At 52.0% G+C, this 24948-nt stretch overlaps 1 protein-coding gene across 2 annotated transcripts in view; it reads left to right on the top strand.

The window, feature by feature from the left end:
- Positions 1-15342, top strand: part of ADCYAP1R1 (adenylate cyclase activating polypeptide 1 (pituitary) receptor type I) — a 43122-nt gene extending 27780 nt beyond the window's left edge. Inside the window, exons 13-15 of one of the 2 annotated variants that reach the window (XM_008589160.1) lie at positions 6450-6533; positions 9586-9715; positions 12719-15342. In XM_008589160.1, the coding sequence (XP_008587382.1) occupies positions 6450-6533; positions 9586-9715; positions 12719-12907 (403 nt within the window). In that variant the 3' untranslated portion in view covers positions 12908-15342. The remainder of the gene's footprint in view (positions 1-6449; positions 6534-9585; positions 9716-12718) is intronic. The other variant, XM_008589159.1, reaches the window with a different exon arrangement.
- Positions 15343-24948: the final 9606 nt, after the last annotated feature.

Raw genomic sequence — 24948 nt, 5'->3', positions numbered from 1 at the left:
AGGACATCTGATTTATTTGGGATTATTGGTGTTTGAGGGCAGCCTCTTACTATTAAGTATAGGGCTTTCTCCACTGTAGCCATTTGATGTCCCAGAAGTATTTTTGCACCATGTTTGTAACAGCTAGCCCCAGCCTGCTCTGTCCCACCCCTCTCCTGGCTCTGTCCCATTCTGGAATCAGACAGAGCACCTTCTGCCTTGCCCTTCTGGCCTCATGAACAGGAGTGTGACCAGCTGGGTGTGTGGGATGCCAGGGAGGGAGGGAGGTTATCCCCTGTGGTTGGCTGGAGGGGCTGGATGGGCACAGTCTGATTCTGAGGGCCGTCCTTGGGGTCTGTCCATTGGCAGGGCACGACCCCAGGCTTGCTTCCTCAGTTCATTCAGAAGAGAGCGGGTTAGAGGGAGCTGAGGTATATCCATAGCATTGTTGGGTGCTTAGTCTTGCCTTCCCCAGACACCCTGACCTGAAGCTGACAGCTTTGGGGGTCTGTCCATTGGCAGGGCACGACCCCAGGCTTGCTTCCTCAGTTCATTCAGAAGAGAGTGGGTTAGAGGGAGCTGAGGTATATCCATAGCATTGTTGGGTGCTTAGTCTTGCCTTCCCCAGACACCCTGACCTGAAGCTGACAGCTTTAATGGCTGCCTGGTGGACAGCATGTGGGACAGCAGAGAGACCCCCACAGAGGGCTCCCCCAGCCCTCCAGCCATTCTGGAGAGAAGGAGAGGCAAGAACTACTCAGAGACCAAATCCAAGCTCCTTGCCTAGGCTCCTTGGGGATTTCCTGAGGAGGGGGAGCTTGCTCTTGGGGCTGGGGACTAACACAGGGCCTGGGTTGTCCACCCATTTTTTCTCTGCCTGTGCAACAATTACATTATATTGGAAAAGACACTCCTTTTTTTTTTTTTGCTATCCATTTACTGTCTTTTTGTTTTTTTCATGTTTTTGCAAGTTTTAACCAACCCCTGCTTATATGTGTATATTACATAGTAGAAAATTGTTCATTGATCTAAGTTATTGAGTCTCAGAGGCCCTGTACTGGGGGCTAGTGAGCTGGGCCCCTGCTGCTGCCTAAACTTCCCTAGAGAGCATCCCTGCTTTCATCTCAAGGACTCACAAAATAGGGTCCTTGCTGCCCTCCCCTCGCTGTCCAGTGTCAGAAACCATGTCCTTGTGTCTGGCCTCCATTTCTCCTGCTTGACTGTGGGTCAGCTCCCACATTAACACTTATTTCTGATTCTTAAAGCTGGCAGGTAGCTAAGTTGGTCTCATCTCTCATTTGAGCTCTAGCAGCCTTGCTCTCCACCCTTCCCAGGAGGATCTGTTTCTTCTTCTGAGGCCCCCTGGGACTTCTTCTCTGGGGAGTCCTCCCAGCCTCCCCTGACTCTACCTGTGCAGGGACACACACAGGGGTCAGCCTTAGCCTACATAAGGACACTCTGCTGAACCCTGAACACACTTTGCCAGCTCAGACATCCTATCCCAGGCAGCAAGCACCCCCATGGTCTGGTGGGAAAGATGTGTGGGCCAGGGCTTCCGGTTATTCACAGACTAGGAGCTGCCAGTGCCTTCCTAATGCATAGATAAGAACCGTTTGTAATTTGCACATGCTTTATGCATGTAAGTATTAATCCACAACATTTAGAGAACCAACTAGTTGGTTTATTTATATAGTGTAAAAGATCCCCTTGCAATCTCAGCATATCCTTATATTTTTTTGAGAAAGCCAAACTTCTGCTAGTCTCAAAGCCCCAAAGATTAAAAACTCAGGTGGATGAGGTCTGTGAGCCAGGTGGGAGGGCCAGGGCAGGACAAGGGATCTGCTTGATCCCATTAAACTCAGCAGCATGTTTGAGCGCCTCTAGGGTTGCGGAGACCCTGTTGGTGAGTGTGAGTGATAGTCTGAGTGACAATGCCGCTGAGGACTGCAGAGAGCACTTAAAAACACTTGCAGCTCGGTCTGTGCGCATTTAATGCTCGTGGACACCCAGCGAGTCTGGGGGGATAGGTAAGCACTTTGTGGAGTAGTATCCCCATTTTCACCTGAGGGAACTGGTTATCAGCGATGTGGCATGAATCTGGTAGGAAGGACTGAAGCCATAACTACAATGCAGGCAGGCCCTTGACTCCAAGCTTGACAGTACCACCATACCTGTCCTCAAGGAGTTTACAGACAGGAAGATGGTGTTAAGCGGGTGTACAAAATAAAGCTTCCTGGAAATAGAGGCCCCCGGCAGGTTCCAGCCTTGTGTAACAGTGCCCCCACCCCAGAGTGCTTGGAGGAAGAGTTGGCTTTGAGCTGGGAGGCGTCTGCCCTGGGAGGAGGGGAGAAAAATGTGGGAAGGGGGTGGGAGGAGAGGGAGATTCCAGGGCAGTGCCTGAGTCCCCTTGGGCACCAGAGTTATGTGCTGGGCTGAGAAGCCCCTTCAGATCTGCCCACAACCACTCTCCGGTTTTTTCCTCTGTTTCCAGAACAAATTTAAGCCTGGGAGTCCCCAAGAAAGCCCGAGAGGACCCCCTGCCTGTGCCCTCAGACCAGCATTCACTCCCTTTCCTGTAGGTTGGTTCCAGCTGCTCAGGTGATAAGGGTTTGTCCTCCGTAGACCAAGCCGATGCTCCTGACCACACATCAGAAGGACCTGGTGGGGTCTGGGGCCCGCAGGGGACAGTGGCACTGTGCCTCCTGCACTCACTCACTCTCCTGGTGCTCCTGGTAGGAGTGGCTGGGCTCAGGACTTGGGCTGTGGCCAGAGGTGGAGTCAGGGGCTGGGTCAGGGCTCAGCATGGCCCACGGGCAACTTGGTCTGGGGCAGGGGACAGGGCTCAGTCTGAGGCTGGGGTTGCCATTCAGCCTGGGGCAGGGCAGGGACTAGAGTTTAGCTCTGTGAACAACTAACTTGTTCAGAAGGGGAAAGGGTGTGGTTTCCAGGGTGGACACCAATTGTGCAGGGACAGCCTCAGCCCCGGCTCTGGAGTGAGCTGGCTTCATTCCCGGTGGTCTCCCCCTGGAAAATGGGCATTGGAAGCTGCATCTTGGATCTGGGATGGGAGGAGGGAACACCCAGCTCTACCCTCCTCCGAGTCTCCTCAGCTCCATCAGGGAGGGTGACACACACCTCTGGAGACAAGCCATGCCATGGCAAGGCGGAGGTGCAGCCAGGAAGCTTTCAGTCCAGGGACTTCACCCACAGCCAGAGGCTCCTGGGTCATGTGGGGCTCCATTCTCCACTTCCAGAGCACCGCCCCCCTGCCTAGGAGCACCCCAGCCTCACACTTCCTGTTAGGTGTCAGCAGCAGGGAATTGTTACCCTCGCTTTGCAGATGGAGAAACTGCGGACCAGAGAAGAAAAGTGGCACCACCTGAGATCACCCAGCCAAACAAAGTCAGTGGCCAAACAAAGCCTTGAGCTCAGGTGCCCCGACCCCACACCAGGGCCCTTCCGTGCTGTCCAGGAGAACAGAGGGCTGGTGTGTCCTCATGGCAGGGAGAATCTGGAGGTGGGCGGGGAAGCCCCCAGGATTTGCTGAGCTGTGCTCTGGCTGGGGTACCAGTGTGGTGGGGAGTGCTTCCTGGGGACTGGGTGGAGTTCTGGTGGTACCCAGCATCGTAGCATCAGGAGGGACCCTGGAGTACATTCAGCTCAAACCACCATGCTCTGTGGACGTCCAGGTGTCCAGTACTACACTGATCCCTAGGGTCACAGAGGTGAAGGAGGCAGGGGTGCTGCCTGCGAAGGGCTCCCCACATGGGTCTCTGTCTAGCATCCTGCTGGCTGTTTCCTAGGTCTGCAGCCCAGGCAGCCCTGCACACAAAGGCCACTGAGGCCTTTGTGGAATTTGGCCCCCGTGGAAACCAGGTGCTGGATCCCTGGGTGGGAGGTGAGAGTGCTGAGACGTGGAAATGGCCTTGACCTTCCTGCGGACACACAGCAAAGCCATGGCACAGCCAGGCTGGGAGGCAAGGCTCGCTGATGTGCAGCCGTGGGTGTGGTGGCCCTGCACCTGCTGTGGGGGTCTCCCACCTGCCGGTTCAGGCTGTCCCTGTTCTCTAGGCAGCTCCCACTCAATGCCCTTGCCTGAGTTTCTTAGCCTCTCTTGGATCCAACTCAGAATTGTCCTCATCAGCCAGCCTAGGTTTGTGTCCTCCTCCTGAGTTTCTTTTCTCTTTCCACTATTTGCCCTGAGTTTTCAGAGATTCCAACATCTCTTTCTGTCTCTGGCTTTTCTACCCTTTCTTGCACCATTCTTTTCAGTGAATCCTTTTGCACAGTCACAGAAAGTTTGGGTCAGGGGAGTGTTTGGGAGGACAGGGACTTCCCTCCCAGATCCGTCTGTCCTGAGCACCCAGCCGGCTATTCATCCTCCGTCCCTGTCAGAACCAGGCACCTGCACACAGTGCAGGGTTTCTCGGCTGACTTGTCACTAGATGATCTTCAGAACACTTCCAAACAATCTTTCCAAAAATCAGAAGAGTCTTTTTTTACTGTCAAAATATGTAGGACCCAAGAAGGGCGGGGACAATTTAGAAGCTAAAGAAAGAGGGTTGTAGATGAAGCTTTAGAATTCAGGGTGAGGCTTTGAGCTTGGTGTGTCGGAGGCAGGGGCTCTAGGTTGGGGTCTTGGGCTCCTGGACCCTGGTTTCTGTGGTTCACTCAGGGTGTGATTTAAGGGTCACTGGGCATAGGAGAGACTAGCTCACCTTCATCTGGGCAAAGAAGATAATGCTTTTGAAGAATAGAATAGCTACCACTCCTAAATACTCAGTGAAGCTCTTTTAGTTATTGAAAAAACAGACTTCTTTGAGTCCGTCTCTGTATGTGTATGAAACAGACCTTTGACACTCCGTGGAACTTCTTGGGTGCATGAAGGCCTCACGATAGTGCTTCTCAAGCTTTGATGTGCTTGTGGATCACCTGGTATCTGTTAAGAAGTGCAGATTCTGAGCCAGCAGGTCTGGGGTGGTGCCAGAGCCTGCACTTCTAACAAGCCCTCAGGTGGAGCTGATTGATGCTGATGGTCTGGGGACACAGTCTGCGTAGCGAAGCATCGAACCATCTCTCTGTGCTCCTCTTCTAGAAAACGGGGTGTTTCTCTTCTTCCCAGTGTGGGGTGAGCTGAAGGCTGCTGCTTATTAAGTGAAAACCACAAACCCAAAGAGGCACAGATGCTTGGGCAGGCCTGGGCTTGACCCATCTTGGAAGTGGGTGGTACAAATTCTTGCCTTAGCGAAATGACATGTCACCACCTGTCAGTACCTTCAGACTTCCTCTCAAAGAGTGGGAGTCACAAGCAGTAAATCCAGGAGTGCCACAGGTCTAGTCTCTCTGCATGTCTGTCCTCATTCGCATCAGATCACACCCGGTTTATTGACTCGCTGGCCTGTACCAGGAGCGCCACATGGCACCTGAGGAGGGTGAGTGAGATGGCAGCTCTGCTGTAGTCTGATGAGATGACACAGCTCTTAATCCATCTCTCTTATGTCTGTCAGGGAAGAGAAAGAAGCGTCCATGGCTTGTGCCAGCCCGTGCTCGAGCAGGACTGTGCAGGGCTGGAGCGGTGGAGAATCAGCCTGAGACCTCTCTGAGGAGATGGAAGCTCTGGCCCCACCCAGTGGGATGCAGAGTGAGGCTGCGCCCACCTCCTTGCAGGGCTGTGTCTGCAGTTTCAAAGTGCTCCTCTTAGCCCCCAGAACTTTGAACTTTTCTCAGAAGACTAGCCCAGGGTTGTCCAGTAGGACTCTCCACAGTGATGGAAATGCCCGTTGTCTGTGCTGTCCAATCTGGTAACCACTAGCTCCACGGGGCTGTTGAGCCCCTGAAAAATAGCTGAGACTGCTGAGGAAGTGGGTTTTTCATTTGGTCTAATTTTTGTTAGTTTGAATTCGAATAGCCACACATGGGTAGTGGCTACCAGATTGGATAGTGCAGGTCTAGGCTAATAGTCTGTTCAATTCTACCTATCTCTGCTCCCCCATGTGCACTGACAGGAGGTACCTGGGGACACAGAGGAAGGTGTGGGCCAGAGGGTTGGGGGAAGGCCAGTGGACACCCACATCTGCCTTTGCAGCCAAGCACAGAGCTGGGGTGTGAGCCCCGTGCGTGAGTTTTCAGCTGCGCACCTTGCTGAGTGACCTTTGGTGAGGCTGTGCTCTGAGTTTGGAGCTGGCTCTGGAAGCAGCCTCTGGCTCCTGTGCGAGGCCCGGCCCGGGCCCCGTCTTCCTAACACACACCTGCCCTCCAAGCCCACCCGCCTGTCAGTGGCCCCACGTGAGTGCTTGTGTGTGCGTGCCCACATACACGTATGGATGTGCATTTCTCTGTCCCGAGCTGCTCCTGTGTTGGCACTCGTGACTACCTTCTCCACACCCTCCTATGCCCTCCCCAGCCCCACCTCAGTGTCTTCACTGCCTGACACCCCCAGCTGACACAAGTGCTAATCTTGTCACACCCAGCAGCTGCGTGCAGAAATGCTACTGCAAGCCACAGCGGGCTCAGCAGCACTCTTGCAAGATGTCAGAACTGTCCACCATCACTCTGTAAGTGTGCGTGGCCGTGGCTGTGGTCGGGTGTCCTGGAGGGAGGGGGACGCATGCTGCCACCGCCGCTGCCTTGAGCTTGCGTCCGCCAGGCTGGAGGAGAATGGAGAGCCAGCCTGTGCCTCCCGGCCCTGGCTGCTGCATGTTGATGTCTGTGTCTTGTGAGTTCTCTGCAATCTGGTGCCATGGGGCGGGAGGGCAGGGTGTGAGGCGGAGCCGTGGCCTGTGGTGGGAGCATTCTGGGGCTTGGCTTGTGCTGCCAGTGCTGCCTCGTAGGTGGTCTTCCCCCAACCCCCACTTCTCTGGGCTTCAGTCTCGGCAGCTGTGAAATTATTTGTAGGTCTTAGAGCTTGAGTTTATACAGACCGTCCCCCTCCATGGGGCAGGGGACCTCACTCTAGTGTTTCCAGCACTTCATGTGTGCGTTGGCATTAACTCGCTTAATGCCCACGCAATCCTCTGAGATGGGTGCTTGGATTATCTCCATTTTACAGATGAGAAAGCTGAAGCACAGAGAGGGGAAGTGACTTACTCAAGACCACACAGTTGGCAGAGTGAGGATTTAAACCAGGGAGTGCTAAGTGCTGTGCCCCCAGGCATCTCTGACCAGAACATGGGCCTCAGTGTGGATGTGCCGTCAAGTTGGGGGCCGCTGCATCCCTGGGCAGCCTGCTGTAACTTGGGCAGCCTGACCAGTGGAAGCGCTTGGTATTTTAGGACTCGTCTGCCTGTTGATGTCTCCTTGGGGCAGGAGGACAGGACTGAGCCTGTGTCACTGTCTCTGAGTTACTCAGACTGTAGTGTGAGGCTCACATCATGTGTCCCCACTCCAAGGCCTTTGGGCAGCTCAGCACTACAGAAGCCCCAGACCCCTGGGCTCTAGAGGCCTCCACATCTGTCCCTACTGCAGTGGGGCCACTGGCACGCCCTGGGTCCCCAGCAGAAATCCCTGACTGCCGGGGCTGCTGGGAGGGAAGGTGTTGCCTGCGCTGCAGTCACCATACCCATCCTGTGGCTGGGAAGGGCCTGAGCCCACGCCTGAGGGGGCCTGTTTCTCACACTCCGAGCCTGACCCATCTACTGCCACCATGGAAGCTGGAGAGGTTTGACCTCTTGGTTTCGAGGGCCCTTTTGAGACTGCAGAGACAAGCAGCTGGAAACAGATCCATCATGGGATGGGAGGAAGGCAGGGGCCGCAGGCCTAAGGCAGGGCTGGCACCCTTCCTGATCTCCTTCAATGAAACATCTCTTTAAAGTAACGCTTTTACGCAGCGCCACAGAGGAGCCCCAAGACATCCATGTGCATGCATTCCCAGCCACTTTCCTCTGCTTTCCTGGATCTCCTTTGACAAACATTCCCTGCTGCCTCCTGGTGCCAGGCATAGGACACAGAGAGATGAATGTTCGATTTTAAGGACCTGAGGCTCTCACACCAGGCCTGTGTGGTCCATTTATCTTCTCATGGAGCAAACATTTTCTGAGTGTCAGCTCCGAGCCGGGCAAGTGTTTGCCATGGAAGGTAACAGAGATAAACAAGGCAGGTCGCCCCTGCCTTCATGGTGCCATGGTCAGAGACGGAGAGATAAGAGAAGACAGAAAGGACAGACCACTCAGGACCGCATCAGGACTCAGAGCAGGGACCAGCTCAGATCCTGCTGGCCCTAGCTCTGGCTCAGTGACTCCCGGGTCCTGCAGAATGTGTTTCCTGTGAGCAGGGAGGGGACGGGTGGGCCCCATACTTGAGGGGACTCTTCTTTTCTGGGCTGAGCTTCCTCTGCCTGGAGGTGTCCTCAGGCTGTTTCTGCTTCTTGCTCTCTGTCTCCTTCCCTCCTCTTTCTTCCTCTCCCTTCCCTCCTTCCTTCTCCATCAGCAGAAGCTGTGAAGCCAAGGGCCTCACACACACTCCATCCAATCTCTCTAGAAATCCAGAGCTCTGGGCTGGCTGGTTAGGTCAGTTGGTTAGAGCATACCCTTATAACACCAAGGTCATGGCTTCGGATCCCCATACCAGCCAGCTGCCCCCTCCAAAAAAGAAAAGAACTCCCACATTTCACAGAATGGTCTCTCCCAGAAAGGTGGGATGGAAGAAGGAGGGGCTTGTGGTGTAATTGCCCCTGTGAACCGAGCTCTGCCAGGAGAGGGTAGGGAGCTGGGCTGGTGCAACAGAGGGGGCGGGCCCGTCTGCAGCAGGGTGGTCTCTGGAGATCCCCAGGGAGCCGGGGTGCTGGATGGGCAGAGATGGGTCCCACTCTGGAGAACCCCTGGGGGCCCCCCTCCCCCATAGAGCAGGACCCACGAGTGCACCTGCTCTGATGCTCTAACCGTGGGCTTCTGTGCCCCACACCCTCAGAACAGAGCCCCACCCAGTGCGGGCCCAGGGGCCAGTGCAGGCAGGTGGGCCCTTTGAGCCCTGCTCCCCGCCAATCCTGCCTCAGAGCAGACGACCTTCCTTCCTCTGACTCACAGGACATTGTTGATGCCCAGAGTCAGAAGTTCTTTCTAGAATCCCTCCCTCCCTGTCACAGGACGTCCTGGTCACTGTCACTGAGTGGCCCTGGCTAGCCCCAGACTTAAGAAAACCAACTGTCCCTGTGGCCCCTTTGGGGCTGCTCTTCACTGGTCCATGGAGCTTCCTGACAGAACAGGAGAATGTTGGCTTTGCTTGACAACCGTTGCTTCCCTCAAGCCCTCTGAATCCCGTCCCCGTGTCTTGTCCTGACTTCACTTCCACTAGGATTTTGCACATCACACAAGGGTCCCTGTACATTGCGTGTACATTTTTAGTGGTTCTACAGGATGCTGGCTGGATGCCCTGCAGACGGGGATGCCCCCCACAGTTCCTAGGGAGTCCTGGAAGCCCGGGCTCTGGTTGGCCTCCATCCCTCCCAGGCCCCTTGCACTGGAGAGAATGCTGGGGGCAGGAGGGGGTCTGTGGACAGGGCCCCCAGCTCAGGGGGAGAGCGAGGGGCTGGGACTGAGTTCTCTGCCCTCTGCGGCTCTGGTGCCAAGCCTTGGCAGCGCCTGCAGCAGATGTCTTGCTTTGTCCCGACAGGCGGCTCGCCCGGTCCACCCTGCTGCTCATCCCACTGTTCGGAATCCACTACACGGTCTTCGCCTTCTCCCCAGAGTATGTCAGCAAGAGGGAGAGACTCGTGTTTGAGCTGGGGCTGGGCTCCTTCCAGGTAGGCCTGGCACATGTGGAGGGCAGAACTAGCAGGCAGCAGGGCTCTGGCCTCTAACCTGCTGGTGGTTGTGGGACCTCTTTAGCCCAGACTCTGGGCCTCAGTGTTGTCCCTGAAAGAACAGTGCTAGGATAGAAGTGAGCTGAGAGAGCCCTGTCTGCCATCTGTCCGCTGGGCTCCTGCAGGAAGACACTAATGTCTGGCTGTTGCTGTGTCTGGGTGTCCTGAGCCAGACTCCCCTTGGGTGATCTGAGAGGGCAGCTCCCACCGGCCTGGGTGCGGGGTGGAGTGGCCTCAGAGCCCTGTGGGTCCACATCCTGACTTTGGCCTGCTGGATTGTGCTCATCCTGAGGGCTGGAGTTCTGTCCTACCCAAGTCAGGGCCACAGCCTAGGACCTGGCCACAGGGAGCAGGTGAGCTGGACAGGTACGTGAGCAAGAGGAACATAAGGGAGAGCATGGGAAGTAGAGAGGATGGGATGAAGCCTGTGTGCGTGAAGAGGTAAGTAGGGGGCTGGAAACATGCGAGGGAGTCATGGTGACGAGGTGAGTCATTGAGAGCAGTGGGTCCACGGGGGTGGGGATGGCTCCCTCAAGCATCCCAGGACAGTGTCTCTCCCAGAGCCAGCATCTAAGCTGGTGTTTGATCCTGATGGTCAGAAGGTTACTATGTGCATCTGCCTTGAATCCATCTTCCCCCATTTTAATTCAAGTCCGTTTTACCTGATTCAGGTTTTTAGCCCGCTGAGCCTGGGAATTTTGCAGACAAAGCCCTGGCCCGGGGATCAGAGCCCCGGGCTCCTGTCTCTGTGCTCGCTGACATATTCTGGGGGCCTCAAGCGATCACTTCTCCTACACCTTCAAGTGATAGCACAGGGCACAGGGATGGTGAAGAACTGATTTGCAACATTTCCAAAAATGTTACTGCTTTGTTTGGTGTAGGTGTAGAGGATATGTGTGGACTAGCTAAGTGCATGCTCTGTGCCAAGTACTTGCTCCGCGTGGTGTTTTGTGTGGCTGTGTACAAGAGTGTCTGGCAGAATGGGGAGGGGGCAGTGGACAACACAGGTCTGTTCTGTCCTGGAGGGGCCCTGCCCTCAGGAGGCTGCAGGCTGGTTGGGGAACTTAGAGAATATTCTGGGGCATTCAGCGAAGGCTTCTGATAGAGAGTGGGAGAAAGCTGGCCTTTGGGACTGAGAAAGATTTGAGCAAGGGAGTGTGAGGTCCAAAGCCAGAGTGTAGCAGTGAGAGGGGACTTACCCACCAGCCACCTGGTTTTGTGGGTATGCCCACCTTGGTGGAGCAGAGCTTGTCCTGTCTTACCCTAGGTCTTTGGGCAGGTGTCCCTGCCCACGTCATGGTATTTTTCTGCTTCCTGGCGTCATCCCCCATCCCACTCTGGTGTTCTTTCTCAGGTTTCTTTTTCCTCTCTCTCCCCAGGGCTTTGTGGTAGCTGTTCTCTACTGCTTTCTGAATGGGGAGGTAAGACCCTGGCCCTCTGGCTTCTCAGCAGTGGAAGTGGGGGTGCTGGGGAGTGGCCTGCCAGACACACAGGGCTTCTTTCCCAGATGAGGTCCCTGCCGGGCTCCCAGCACTGAGTGGAGGGGGCCAGTCACACAGCTACTAGCATCATGTGGGACTAGGGGCTCCTGACACTCTCTACCCTGTGCCAGAATCTCTCCCATTCTGCCAGCTGTCCCGGCATGTAGAGCAGAGCTCCCCTAGCAAAGGCATCAGCTGTGCTGAGTGCAGATCTCCTGGGAGGGGCTCTCCTGTAAGACACCCCTTAGTATGGAAGGGCCAGGCACAGCGAACAGTGCCTGCCAGTCATGAGGCTGCACTGGGCAGAGCTGTTGAGCTGGAGCTGCCCCTAGCAGGCCAGCCTGTCTGGGCCAAACCTGTCCCCTGGAAGAGTGGGAACTGTGAGGATTTGGGAGAGACCTGGAACTTTCTGGTAATGCTTCTATTCCACAGATGTGGTTTAGAGACTCCCCCTCTATCCTGTTGGGGTGATGTTCTTTGAGCATAGCCCAGAACAGAGGTACAGAGGCAGGGGTGGGGGCTGGATGGGTGGGGTGGGTTTGCAGAGTGTTCAGGAATCTTTGCACTAGTACTTGGGTCTTACCTTCTGACCTGGGTAGGCCCCTCCTCTTTTTTGCATCTGAGAAACAATGAGATTGAGCTCAGTGATCTCTAAGACAACCTGCAGAAGGGTCAGATAAGGAGAGGTAGAGCGGGCCCTGCAGCAGTGGCTGGGAAAGCCAAGAGGTGGGAGTATGTGTAGCCTGTCAAGGGCCCACAACAGAAGTGGGGGCTGGAGCTGGAGAGCGTGGGTGTGTGCGCCACTTCCAGTCGGACAGTTCCTGTGCTGCACAAAGGTGCTGGGTTTAGGAAGCATACGGAGGCTGAGACTTGATGTGGCCGCCACTCACTGTGCTAAGAGCTACACAGGGGTGTGTTCACCCAGAGGGGGGCATTATTTAGTGGTTCTCAATCCTGACTGCACATTGGCATCACCTGGGAAACTTTAAAAAATATGAATGTCCAGGTCTTACCCAGAGATTTTGATATAATTGTTCTGGGGTATGGTCTGGGCACCTGGAGTTTTTAAAGCTTCCTGGTGACTACTATGCAGCTTACTGCTTATGGTCAGTGAGTGGGGATCCTTGCCCTGACCCATCTGCCCTGAGCAGCTGCTTGTTAAAGGTTTCCTGAAAGACCTTATGGGCTAGTCTCTGCCCACTGACAACTGGAAGCTGTTAGAGGGCCTTTCTCAGACAGTGGCTTGGGGGAAGGGGCTGTGCAGGTCAGCTCCTCAGAGACATTCCATTCCATGGCTGGTAACAGCTCCCACTGGTGGCCTTGAAGGCTACAGGCTGCATGTGGGGAACAGGACAGGTGCTGGAGGTGACAGTGCCAGTCTGGGGAAAGGCCCAGGCCAGGACAGGACCTGGTGGCTGGAGAGGATGTCCACCCAAAGTGACCACCAAGTTGCTCCCTGCAGGTGCAGGCGGAGATCAAGCGCAAATGGCGGAGCTGGAAGGTGAACCGTTACTTCACTGTGGACTTCAAGCACCGGCACCCGTCCCTGGCCAGCAGCGGGGTGAACGGGGGCACCCAGCTCTCCATCCTGAGCAAGAGCAGCTCCCAGATCCGCATGTCCGGCCTCCCGGCCGACAACCTGGCCACCTGAGCCGCAGCCCTCGCTTCTCCTCCACACACAGGTTGGGGCTGCGGGCAGGCGCTGGCCTCGCGTGCTCGTGCCTCTTCCCTCTCCTGGGCAGGCCCTGGGCTGGAAGCTGGCTCCCCGAGGCAGGTGAAGGAGGCAGGGCACAGACTGCTACTGCCCCTCCCCGTTTTGGTACTGGCCACCACGGTCCCCTGGACCCTGACCCCAGATATGTAAATACTCCTCACATTTGAAAGAGTCATCACATCCTCTGTCCTTTGCCCCAGTGCCCTGCTCACCTCAAGCCAGGTCCCAGCTCTACCCGCTGCTTCCTGGCCAGCCTCAGTGATGGCCTGACCCCAGGCGTGAGGCCTTGTGAGCTCAGGCTGCAGAGACTTTGCTTTTGGGAGGCCAGGTGGTGCCTACCCTGACAGTCCCCGCAATGTCTGATTTGGATGTGGATGCCTCCATTCTGCTCACCGCTGTGGGGCCCTTCTCAGGCCTGGCCCAGTCCCTGAGGCTTGCTGGAGATTTAGCTTGGGTGGCCACAGTTCCCTTCAGTGCAGGCCAGCCTGGGGCTCCCTCGTGCTTCCCCAGCACCCTGGATACCAGGCCAGTGGTCAGCTCCAGGGCTCTTCTTATTGGAGACTGCAGTTTGGGTGGGGAGCTGAGCGTCAGGGAAAGTTCTGGTGCTTTTCATTTGATCCAAGAAGAGCTGAGAGCCGGAAATGTGGATGTGATTGTGAAGGAGATGGAAAGAATTTGAGAGACCCATGGAAGAAGACCTTCACCATCTCCATTATTTTACCTGATTCAAGATGGGCAGGGTTCATCTGGTAGCTCCTTTCTTGCCTCTCCAGCCCCCAGTGGATGCCCAGCGAAGCTGCTCCCCAACCATGCCCACCACAGAGAGCCCCAAGCCCTCCCCCTACCCATGTTGCCCTTAAGTCAAAGCCATGACTAGGATGAGCCAGCCACCTGCCTGTGATGTCAGCGAATCCTGAAGCACTTTCACCTCCATGTGCCCTAGCCAGGGCCCAGGGCTCCCCCACCTCACCCTTGTGGGTGGTGAGGAGCCCCAGACACCAGCTCCTGCGGCCTGGACTCAAATACTGAAATCTCCGGAGACCTCTGCAAAGACCTCCCCCTGTGTGCCATGTGACAGTGAGTCACCGTGGGGAAGCCACACCCAGCATGCCCTTGAGCAAAAGCTGCCAACAGGAGGAGTGGCTGTCCCCCAACTCCCACCCTCCAGCCGCAGCTTAAAAATTTCAAATAGGGCAGAACCAGGCGTGGGGAAGGTACAGGAAAGTGCTGTAGAGCACAGCCCTGTGGGCTGAGTTCTCTCCATGTCAGCTCTTGGTGGTGCTCCTGTCCCAATGTATTTGTGGGCTTGTTCCATGACCATGTTCTGGAATGCTTGGGGAGTTTGGGTGGATGTTGCTTTGCTTGATTTTGTAAAGAGGAAGGGGCCTGGGGGACTTGGGAAAAATGCTTCTGGAGAGGCCTTCAGAGTGACTGGAGAAGGCTCTAGTTGCTGTGGTTTAGAGATGAGCCTTATATCCTTGGCCAGCGAAGTCCAAAGCCAGAATGGGAAATGAGCTGCCTGCCCTTTCCTGGGCACATTGGGCTGGCCACAGGTGTCCATGGCTCTTCCATTCTACACCTGACCTTGTGATCGCCTTCTCCTGCTCTGGGAGCCAGGTGCATTACCCAAGCAAGTGTCCACTGGCCACCATACACTTTGGTCACTGCTAGGCGGCCTGAGCTGCTTGGGAGGAGCCACAGCATGGGACTCAGAAACCCAGAATCTGCCTCCATTGGGCACAGACTGCTGTGACTGTGGACACAATGCTCCCTGTTCTGGGCCTCAGTTTCCCCACATGTGAGATGAGTCAACTTCTAATGCTTCTCCAAGCTCTGCACTTCAGTAATTTTCCAATTCAAGACTAAGGCAGGTGAAAGGCATGCATCGTTGTTGTGTGTGCCATCTCAGGTTCTGGGATGTGTGTGGGGTGGGGGAGCGCTGTTTATTTTCCATTTCTTAGAAATGGAACTTCTGTCTCTTCCATTGGGACACCACGGTGGAAGCTGGTGGGCTGGAAGGATCAGGCCATGGCTGTTTGAACAGGTGCCTTGGGCATGACGTGCAGACCCAGCTCTACATACGTGGCTGGGGTGGGGCACCACCCCCAGGGGCAAACCCCGCCTGCAAGGAGCTGTCCCCTGAGTGTGGCCCTGTTCATTGGTCATCACCTCCACCAGCAGGTGTGCTTCACCGTGGAAGAAGAAACTTTGGCTTCAGAGATACGTCATCACAAAAGAGCAAAGTCAAAATCAACCCTGAGCCTATTCACCCTGCTGCTTCCTGAGCCCTGGGCCTGTGTTCTCATTCAGGTTCTGGGTTCCTATCGGTTTCTTGATTTTTCTGTCTGGATGAATTTTTGCCAATCCCGTGAGCAGATGTGCCTGATGTATTTGTATTCTCAGTGTTTCAGGAGGTTCTGGCTTTTAGGGTCACAGGCAATGAGGGGTGCAGCTTGAGGTCTGAGTAGAATTCTTCCCTCTGACCCTCTGTTTTCAAATCTGTAAAATGGGCAGTAAGACTAGGTGATTCATAGCCCAGTGCTTCTTTGGAATTCCATCTAAACACCAGCCATCTACTGGGAATGGGCCCCAGGCAAGGGTTGTGGCATTTGCCTGGACCGGGAAAGGGTAAGAAATCCTGTTGTGAAGAGAGCTGTATGGACATGGAAAGTGCAGATTAGAGAGGAACAGAGCTGTAGACTCCATGCCAATAGAGGATCATTACTGGGTAAGGGGTTCTTCTGGTCTCTGCAAACCTAGAGGGCAAAACTCACCCGTGGGAGGGAGAATTCTTGGAATGAAGCAATCTCATCTGCTGTCATGACTGTCCAGCCATGGGGTGAGCAGGCAGTGCCAGGAGGGGGACTCTAGACCTGGGGGAAGTGGGATTCCAAGTCAGCAATGCTGAGGCTGTTGGGGTCAGAGCTGGGGTCAGAGTGTGGGATGTGGGTGGTGCAGTGGCTTTCTTCTGGTACCCAGCACTGTGGGCTTCAGGACTCCCTGCCGTGCTTGAGGCCAGGCTACACTCCCAGTCTCAGTGGGCAGCTGTGACCCTCCTTGAAACAACCAGTGGCCCACAGTGATTCCTTCCCTCCTGTAACCTCACCCCCTCCGAACTGGGTTCTCTGGGGAAGGGGTCAGGAGCTAGAGCCAAGCCAAAAGCCTGAAATACATCCATGTCCTTCCTCACCCACCCTGGGTGCCGACCCATCTCCTTGATCTGACCCTCGCTGTTCCTGGAATGGGAAGCTAGAAGAAGCTCTCTTTTGAATTGAGTACCTGCCCCCTTCAGGAACGCTCCAAAGTGAAAGTAATGAGCACTTTGTCATCGTGAATTACTACTTGAGCCCAGGGACCGTGAAAGCCCTCCAGGAGAGCCCTGAGCAAGGAGTGGGGGGCCCTGGGCTCCTAGCTATGCCACTGACTATTTGACTTTGACTTATCCCCTATATATCTTTGGGGAGACTCACAGACTGCTAGAGCTGGGAAAAAACTTTGAGATCTGCAGGTCAAACCTCCCCATAGGGCTGATGGATTTGACTTTGACTTATCCCCTATATATCTTTGGGGAGACTCACAGACTGCTAGAGCTGGGAAGAAACTTTGAGATCTGCAGGTCAAACCTCCCCATAGGGCTGATGGGGAAACACAGGTGAGCCTAGCAGGGCGCTTGCCACTGTGCTGGGATCAGTATGTGCACAGCTCTGCATGTGAGCCAGGACATGACACTCCAAGCATCCGCACAATGACACAACCTTGCACAGGAGAGGGGCTCCAGCTACAGGAAGTTGTTGAGGCGCCGGACTGCAGAAGTGATGGAGTCAGCCTGGCGTGGGGAGGCCTGCTCTGATCCAGGGCTCCCCCTCTCTCTGGGCCTCGCCTCCTAGTCTGAGGAGTGGGAGGACATGATTTGAATCGTCTACCCTGCAAGCCAGTGATGAGGGTGAAGGGAGGTGCCCTTGTGTGTGAAAGGGCTTTGGAAACTGCAGCTATGGGCTCATTACCAGGGTGAAGACCCCTGAAAGGGACTCCTTGCTGTGTGTCTACTGCTTTGAGCCCTCCCATTGGTAAAACCACCAGCATTGGGGGTGGGGGAAGGCCAGAGGGCCCTGACGAGCATGGAATTCCAGCTTTATTTTCATCAGCTGATTCAGCTTGCTCTTGGGATTAGGGTGGGTAGACTTCCATGTACATGATGTCAGCACTTCCTTGCCCTGCCTCTGGGAATCCTCCAAGGATTTGGGATGTTTCTTAAATGGGCCGTGTGCCCATCCCTTTCTCTTTCCCTGAACTTGAGGCCCTGGATGCGTCTGCACTCAGCTGTGTGTGTCGTGTCTGATGTCTGTCTTCTGTAGCTTTGCCCCATCAGGGCTGGAGTGCACAGCCCTGTATCTCAGGCATGGTTCTGGGCTCGCTCGTGGGAGCTGGACCTGCCTGGGTTTCATCTCCCTCAATAAAGATAAGCCCCACAGACCTCACTGCAACTGCTGCTGCCACTAATGCTGTGCTCACAATCTTGTCCGGGATTTTAAGAATGTCAGTCTGCTGTAGGTGACTCAATAAATGTCTTATCATTTTTCCTGGTGGCTTTTCCTGTAACTTGGTGGAAGTGGAGGGTAGGGAGGAAAGGAGGTGGGGGGGGAGAGGACTGTCCAACAAAATCATATTATCCCTGAGTGATCCAGTCTACAAAGCACTGTGACCTTTGATCCTGAGGGCGAGGTCTGAGGATGGGCCTGAACAAGCTTAGGACAGACTTGGAAAAGTAAAGGACCAGTCTTGGCCTCAAAAGGATCTGCAAGGATCATGCATCTTGACAAGATCACTTGGAAGTCTTGGTTTCCTAGAAATGGAAGCAACTTGCCCCACAGGCTTTGGCACCTCGTAGCTTTCATGTCATTCTGGGCATGGTAGGAAGGTTGCATTCAAGAAGCAAGAGTGAAGAGCCAAAAGTAAGTTGAAAGGCCTGAATTTTATATTAGGCTTGAATTTCTTGGCAGCTGTGAAGATCATCAGACTCCTTAGTCCCTGTGAGTGCTTATTAAATCTCATTTCCCCTACTCATATTGATGGACTATTCCAGCCCTCTTTTCTCCCAAGCCCCTCAAAAGGATATGCTGACTCCTGGTTGTCCCTGACGACGCTCTGTTCTACTGGTAGTGTGAGTCATTCCTCTTGGGAGCCCAGCAGTTCTTAAACTTTAGCCTGCATCAGTGTTCTCTGAGGGGTTGTTTAAACTTGGATTGCTGGACCCATTCCCAAAATTTTGGGTCTGGTAGGTCTGAGGTAGTGCTTGACAATTTGCATTTGTAAAAAGTTCTCAGGTGCTTCTGCTGTTGGGAAGACAATATTTTAAGAACCATTGCTCTTGAGGCTCTAACCAAGGATACTGGGTGGGAATCCCAGCCCCTGCGTGTGCACCTTGGGCCTGGCAGGGGTTAACTTCCCCGGAGGCAGAGAACAAACATGGACATCGGCAGCATGACCCCTCATTTACATTTCCTCTTGGGCTAGTGACAGGAACAGGAGGTGAAAAGGTCCAAAGGAAACCTGCCTATGTATGTCTATTTAGTCTCTATCAAAGTGAGTATAAGGCTGTCTCTGGACCAACTGGATTGAGTTCAGTGGGCTATAACAGAAAACCCCAATAACAAGTGGCTTAAAGAAGACAGACGTTTACTGCTCTCATATCAAGTCCAGAGGTAGATAAACCAGAGCTGCTGATGTGGCTTCCTGGTCTCTAGGGACTCAAGTGTCTATCTGCTCCTCCATCCTTATCACGTGAGTTCCAGTTCCCAGGTCATCTCATGGTCCAAGATGGCTCCTGGAGCCCTGGGTGTCACTTGACTCAGAGGGAAATGGGAGAAGGAAAGGATCTCTCCTCCTACGTTAGTCATCTTTTAAGAAGCCTCATATCTGTTTACATCTCAATGGCCAGTGTTTAGTCACATAGCCACGGCTCACTGCAAGGCCGGCAATTTATTGCATCTTAGTACAATTGGAACAGGAGAATGGAACAGTTGTATGTCATCATCTCAAACCCTAGCCTCTTTGGGCAGTCCCATGGTGGTCAAGCGGCTCATCCACGCCTGTGGGAGACTAGAGGTTGAGTGGCTGTGTGGGTGTCTCAGTTTACTATATTGAGAGCAAAGCATGGGTGCAGTCTTCAACCTGGACCACAGGATGACTCAAGAGTTGCCTGTTCAAGACAGGGGTTGCTTGTTGCTGCCCGTTGAAACCCAGCCCAGTCTCTGGGGAGGACAGGGCTGTATCATTCCTGTTTCCCTCCATCCTGGGTGGTCTCTCTCATGGGCTGCATTTCCTAAGGGGGTTCTGTGCCCTGATTAATCAATTAATCACACCAATTAATCTTTTTGGGATTTGGGGGATCTTCAGAGTAGTGATGTTGCTTTTTCAGGGGGAAAGGGGGCTTGTAATTCCTGCCTGTCAGTCACCCTCAAGTGAACTCAGTGGAGATGCTTCTGAGGCTCCCATCTCTGTGAGGCTGCTCCCTCACGGACAGCCCATTGCAGCAGCTCTGCCTTGAACACAAAGATGGCTCCCCCACCCCACCCTCGTCCTGCATGTGAGGTTATGAATTCAACGTGTAAAACTCACTCACTGAAAGCTCTTCCACACGCTCATTCTAGGCCAGAGAGGCAGTCCTTAGCATATGACAGGCACTATGGTTTTAAGTCCAGAAACAACCTTTTGGTTGTTTAGGTTTGTCTTGTAGACACTCAAGTAGAGATCATTTTTCTTGGCCTCCGAAATTGTTCTTTCCTGACCTTCCATAAAAAGAGTCTTGGAAGTGTCAATCTTTTTTGAAGGAGGATGGTGGCAATAGGGTGTGTGGCTTTCATTTATTTATTCAACAAATATTTATCGAGCACCTACTTTTCATTTAACAAATGCTTCTCGAGTGCTGTCTGTGTGCCAGGAACTGTTCTCAGGCACTGGTAAGTATCTCAGAAGAGGTCCCTGCTCTCATGAGCTCACATTCTACTGTGCACAGTCAGTGAGTAAATGAAGGAAGAATGTGATGTTAGATCGAGGACAGAGTCATGAAGAAAATAAAGCAGTTAATGAGTAGAGAGTACTGGGGCTGGGCTGGGCTATTTTAGATAGTGCAGCCAGGGAAGGCCAGAGGTGCAGCATGTAAGCATTTGAGCATTCCGAGCCTCAGAGCCTCATTAGGTCGTCTCCTGTTTGACCCCACTGACATTTATGGGAAGAGCATCCCAGGTAGAGGGACCACCAAGAGTAAGTGCACTAAGATAGGAAATGAACTAACATGTAATGTGTATTAGTTTGCTAGGGCTGCTGTAACAAATGACCACAAACTGTGTGTCTTAGACATTTATTTTAACAAGTTTGGAGGCTAGAAGTCCAAAATCAGGGCATGCCAGGGCCATTCTCTCTCTGAAGGCAGTAGAGAAGGATCTGCGTCATGCTCTTCTCTTTGCATTACTAGCAATTCTCAACATTCCTTGACTTGTAGAAGCACCACTCCAATCTTTTCATCTGTCATCACGTGGCTTTCTCCCTATATGTCTGTGTCTCTGTGTATCCTACCCTTCTTTATAAGGACACCAGTTATATTGGATTTAGGATACGCCCTAATTCAGCATGACCTCAACTAATTACATCTTCAAAGACCCTATTTCCAAGTAAGGTCCCATTCACAGTTACCCAGAGTTAGGACTTTAATATAACTTTTGGGGAAACCCAGCCCTACCCAGAACAAAGGGCAAGAAAGGTTGAAGCTTCACCAGCTGAGTTGGCACACTGATTTTACTTAGATTGTTTATTTGCAGGCATGGGGGGGCAGTTTGATAGATCTGGGGGTGAGAGGCTTAAACCCCTCATGCCTGCCAGATCACAACTCCCACAGCATCCAAATCTTTATGGGGCTTAGTCTCAGCTGGTGAAGCCAGATGAAATTCTTAAATTCATTCAAGCAGGTTAGACACTGACTTCCTTTTCCTGCCTAAACAACTCCAACTTTTAAAGAAACCAAATGCCCATTTTAAAGTAAAAAAAGCTAACTAAAGCAATATTTTGATAGTCAGTCCTACATACTCATGGATGCCAGAAGCCATGTACAAAACCATCATGTGTATCTATTCCAACTCATGCAGACTCTCCAGTGGCTGGGGGTTTGGGAGTGACACCTCAGTGGTAGCCGACTCATCTTCCAGCAACTCACTGTGAAGGGTCTTTGTTCTGGCCGTCAGGGCTCTCTCTCAGGACCACCCCTCTCAGTCCTCTTCCAGACAGGCGCCACCCTCAGTGTGTTGTATTTTAGCACTTCTCTCTCACGCTAGGTCCCTCCCTCCTCCTCTCTGCTCCTGGTCTAGACTCAGGCATGGCTTTATGGTCAGTGTTTTCCTTGAGCTGACACTCTTTGTGCCCCTGTGTTTTGGATTTCCCCAACACTTGGGAGTCAGCTATGGTGTTCTCCTCAACCTTCTTCTCTTTAGAAACTCTCTGCATGGGCAAAAGCATTCATTTCTTGACTTTTACCATGATCTCAATTATAAACCCCTCAATCTCGGACACCATCAATTGACACGGGCAGGGCAGGTGCAGTAAGTACCACGGAGAGAGCCAGGCGCACTTCCGGTCCAGTACCACAGACAGTTCCAAGACACCACACCCGCTTGAGCGTCTCTGTGTGGCTTATCTGTATGATGTGAACAAGGACAGATCTAGGTTTTATGGGGCCTGAAACTCATATAATTAGGGGAGTCCTCTTTAATACAAAATGCAAAGTTTTAAATTCAAAATTACGTATTAAAATGAGACATTTTTATTAGAATGAATGAGAAAAGTTGACAACAGTAGCAAATCCAGAAAAAGTAATATTTGTATTAATTACAATACGTTTTGCCCACTTTTTGCTTTTTTGGCTGTGTACTCTTTGATCATGTCTTTATTGAACAACAATACATAATTTCCTATACATGTAATTGAAATATAATTTAGTCACATGATTAATCAAAATGTATGTTTTATTTTTGCTGGTTTGAATTCAGCACCAATGACAACAGAATCTTCCAGTTAGAACCATACACACCTCATGATTGGAAGACGTTTTTTCTCAGACTAGCAGCTGGCTCCATACATGCTCAAATCTGTTTCTCCAGCACTACTTGCAGTGCCAGGCACGGTATGCCAGGGTCTCTAGTCCTCTATCTCTGCATATGACACTGAATGGAAAATAGATATTCCTGGATGGGTAGTAATAGTCTAACTATGTAATGAAGCAACAGCACACCGGTCCTATATGTAACCTACTGAACCCAAACTGAATGTGTCTGTAACTTAATTTTCCTTTAGCTGGATCCCCAAAATGCTATAGCCAGTTCAGTACGACCCAGCATATGAGAAGGTTTGATAGAAGTTACGGTGGAGAGAGACTGCGTTCTTAACCTTTGTGAGCAAATACCTTACTTTAGCAAATTTTCCAAACACATTTCTGAGGCCCAAGCAAGTGAGGGGCTTAGAAACTAAGAGCCAAACATGACATAGGTTTCTGTTTGTCATCATAAAAAGACCTTTGTTAGTTTTAAAGAACTTAAACCTATAATGCAGAGAACCAGAAACTTCTGAGGTCCCTGTTTTCAAATGATGTCACGTGCTCTCTGAGGCTTTCAAGTCACCCATCAGATGGATGGCAATTACTCCTCCATTCAAAAACTTCTTACTGGGCACTAAGTATGTGGTAGAAGCTCGGAGGGCACACTCTGGCATCAGAAATGAGCCAGAAACACTTTGCCCTCACAGTCAGGTGGAGAATACCAAAAAAGGAAATAAGCCAGGTGTTGTGTGTGATAATGCCATAATTAATATATTATGGGAATCCAGGAGTGGGTCAATAAAGTGAATATTTGTAATTGCCATCTCAGCCTCCAGTGCCCACTGCTCTGATTTTGTTTTATGAAAACTGCTCCCTCATGATCAGGCACAAGGTTGAGGTGGAGTTGCCCATACTTGTAGCCCTGGGTGTGGGTCCAGATGAACAAGCCAGCCACATGTCTCACATAGCCCACTCCCCTGGTTATGGTGACTGGTGCAGGGATAACTACATGAGCTGCATGAGAAGTCTATTTCTAGGGTTCCTGGGAAGGAGAGCTTTCTCTTTCATGAGGGAGATCATTGGAGAGAAGCTCTCTCTTCCCCTGGAGTGCAGCATGAGAATGCGAGGTCTGCAGCACCGTAGCCATTTGCAGTTTATGAATGGAGCAGCTGGAGCAGTTTAGACAACATGGCAGGGGTCTTGAAGATGAATCAGACAACGAGGAAGGCAGAGGGGAAAAGCAAAGAGACCCATCGGATCAGGCCTCACCTGAGGCTGCTCTACTTATGGACTTCCCTAGGGGTTGATGGGTGGGAGGGTTGTTTGAATAGGCTAGATATAGAAATGACATCTTTTATCATTAATTTTTAAAATACATGCACTAAAGTACAGAGATCAATACAACAGATTCTCATGTGCCCATCCCAGAACTAACAAATATTAATATGCTATCATGTTTGATTCAGACATTTTAATTTTTTTTATTAAATAAAATACATTACAGATAGAATTTGAAGTCCCCATTGTGGCATTTCTATTCCATTTCTCTCTCCCTCTCCTTCCAGAGGCAGCCACTAACAGGAACTTAGGATGTCTCCTTCTCATTGGTGTTTCTTTATTTACACTAAATATCCATCAACATTATTGAGTGTGTGTGGCTGAGTGCTTTTAAGGTTACATCAGTGGTGTCAGGCTAGATATATTACTCTGCATTTGTTTCTTAAGCAACTTTATGTGCTAGATATCTACCCATGTTTGTACATATAGATTTAGATTATTCCTTTTTTTTTTTTTCCCTTTTTTTGTCTTTTTTACTGACCAGTAACGGGATCACAACCCTTGGTGTCGCGCCCGTACCGGGGACCGGCAATGGGATCACAACCCTCGGTGTTGCGCCCGCACCTCGCTCAGCCAGTGAGTGGGAACCGGTCTCCACATCGGATCCGAACCCTTGGTGGGAGCTCCGCCACGCTCCCAAGCGGTGCACTCTCCAGTGCACCACCGGGCCGGCCCTAGATTATTCCTTTTTAAATGTTGCATAATACTACGTCATAGGAACATGCCAGACATATCCATTTCCTCCTTATGGCCATGTAGGTAGTTTTCATTTTGAAGTTATTCCCAACAAGATCTTATAAAGATCTTATTTACACGTGCAAGAATTTTTCTAGATTTAGAAGTGGAAGAGCTAGATCAAAGTGTGTGAAAATTTCAACATTTCTCAGGGTAGGAGGGACGGGAGGCAGATAACTCCTTTTTTTTTTGTTTTAAAAAAATTAAGGAGAACGACGCGAACAAGAGATAAGGGCTGGGCAGTTAAGGATTCTGGACTCTGCTTATAGTATCCCTAATTGCTGGATTCTCCTGTTGCAGCTTTTCTTGGACAGTGACTTATTTTGATTCTTTTGAACCAGGAATGTTTCCTCCTCCTCTTTCACCTGCCAGGTTCAAATGAAGAAACTGAGTCTCAGGAATTTAAGCAGCTTGCATGAAGTCGAATAATTTGCATGTAACCAGCTAGCACCTGACTTTATGTTTATTGTTTTTGCTTGCCATACTTGCTAATCCTCCTCCTCTTCATTATGAAATGGATTATTAGGAGAGATTTCACTAATTGAAACAGTGTCATTTTATTGACAATTAACAGGTACTCTGAGCTTTTGCTATGGGCAGCTTTGCCAAATCCAATCAAAATCTGTTCTTAAAATCTCACTGTTTGGAAGAAGAGGGGAAATGGGGAAGAATACTAACAGATTCTGAGCTCCGTACTACATGCTAGGCGTTATTTAGTCCTGAGGGCCAAGATTTCACAACTAGGAAGGGTCAAAGTTTGGACTGAGATTGAAAATGGCGACGGGTCTGGAGCACCCGTGTCAGGAAACAGCGCGATCCTGAG

This window comes from Galeopterus variegatus, unplaced genomic scaffold (genome assembly GCF_000696425.1).
Source record: "Galeopterus variegatus unplaced genomic scaffold, G_variegatus-3.0.2 Scaffold5263, whole genome shotgun sequence".
NCBI lineage: Eukaryota > Metazoa > Chordata > Mammalia > Dermoptera > Cynocephalidae > Galeopterus > Galeopterus variegatus.
The sequence above is the reverse complement of the archived record's forward strand: the minus strand, read 5'-3'. Positions and strand labels throughout refer to the sequence as shown.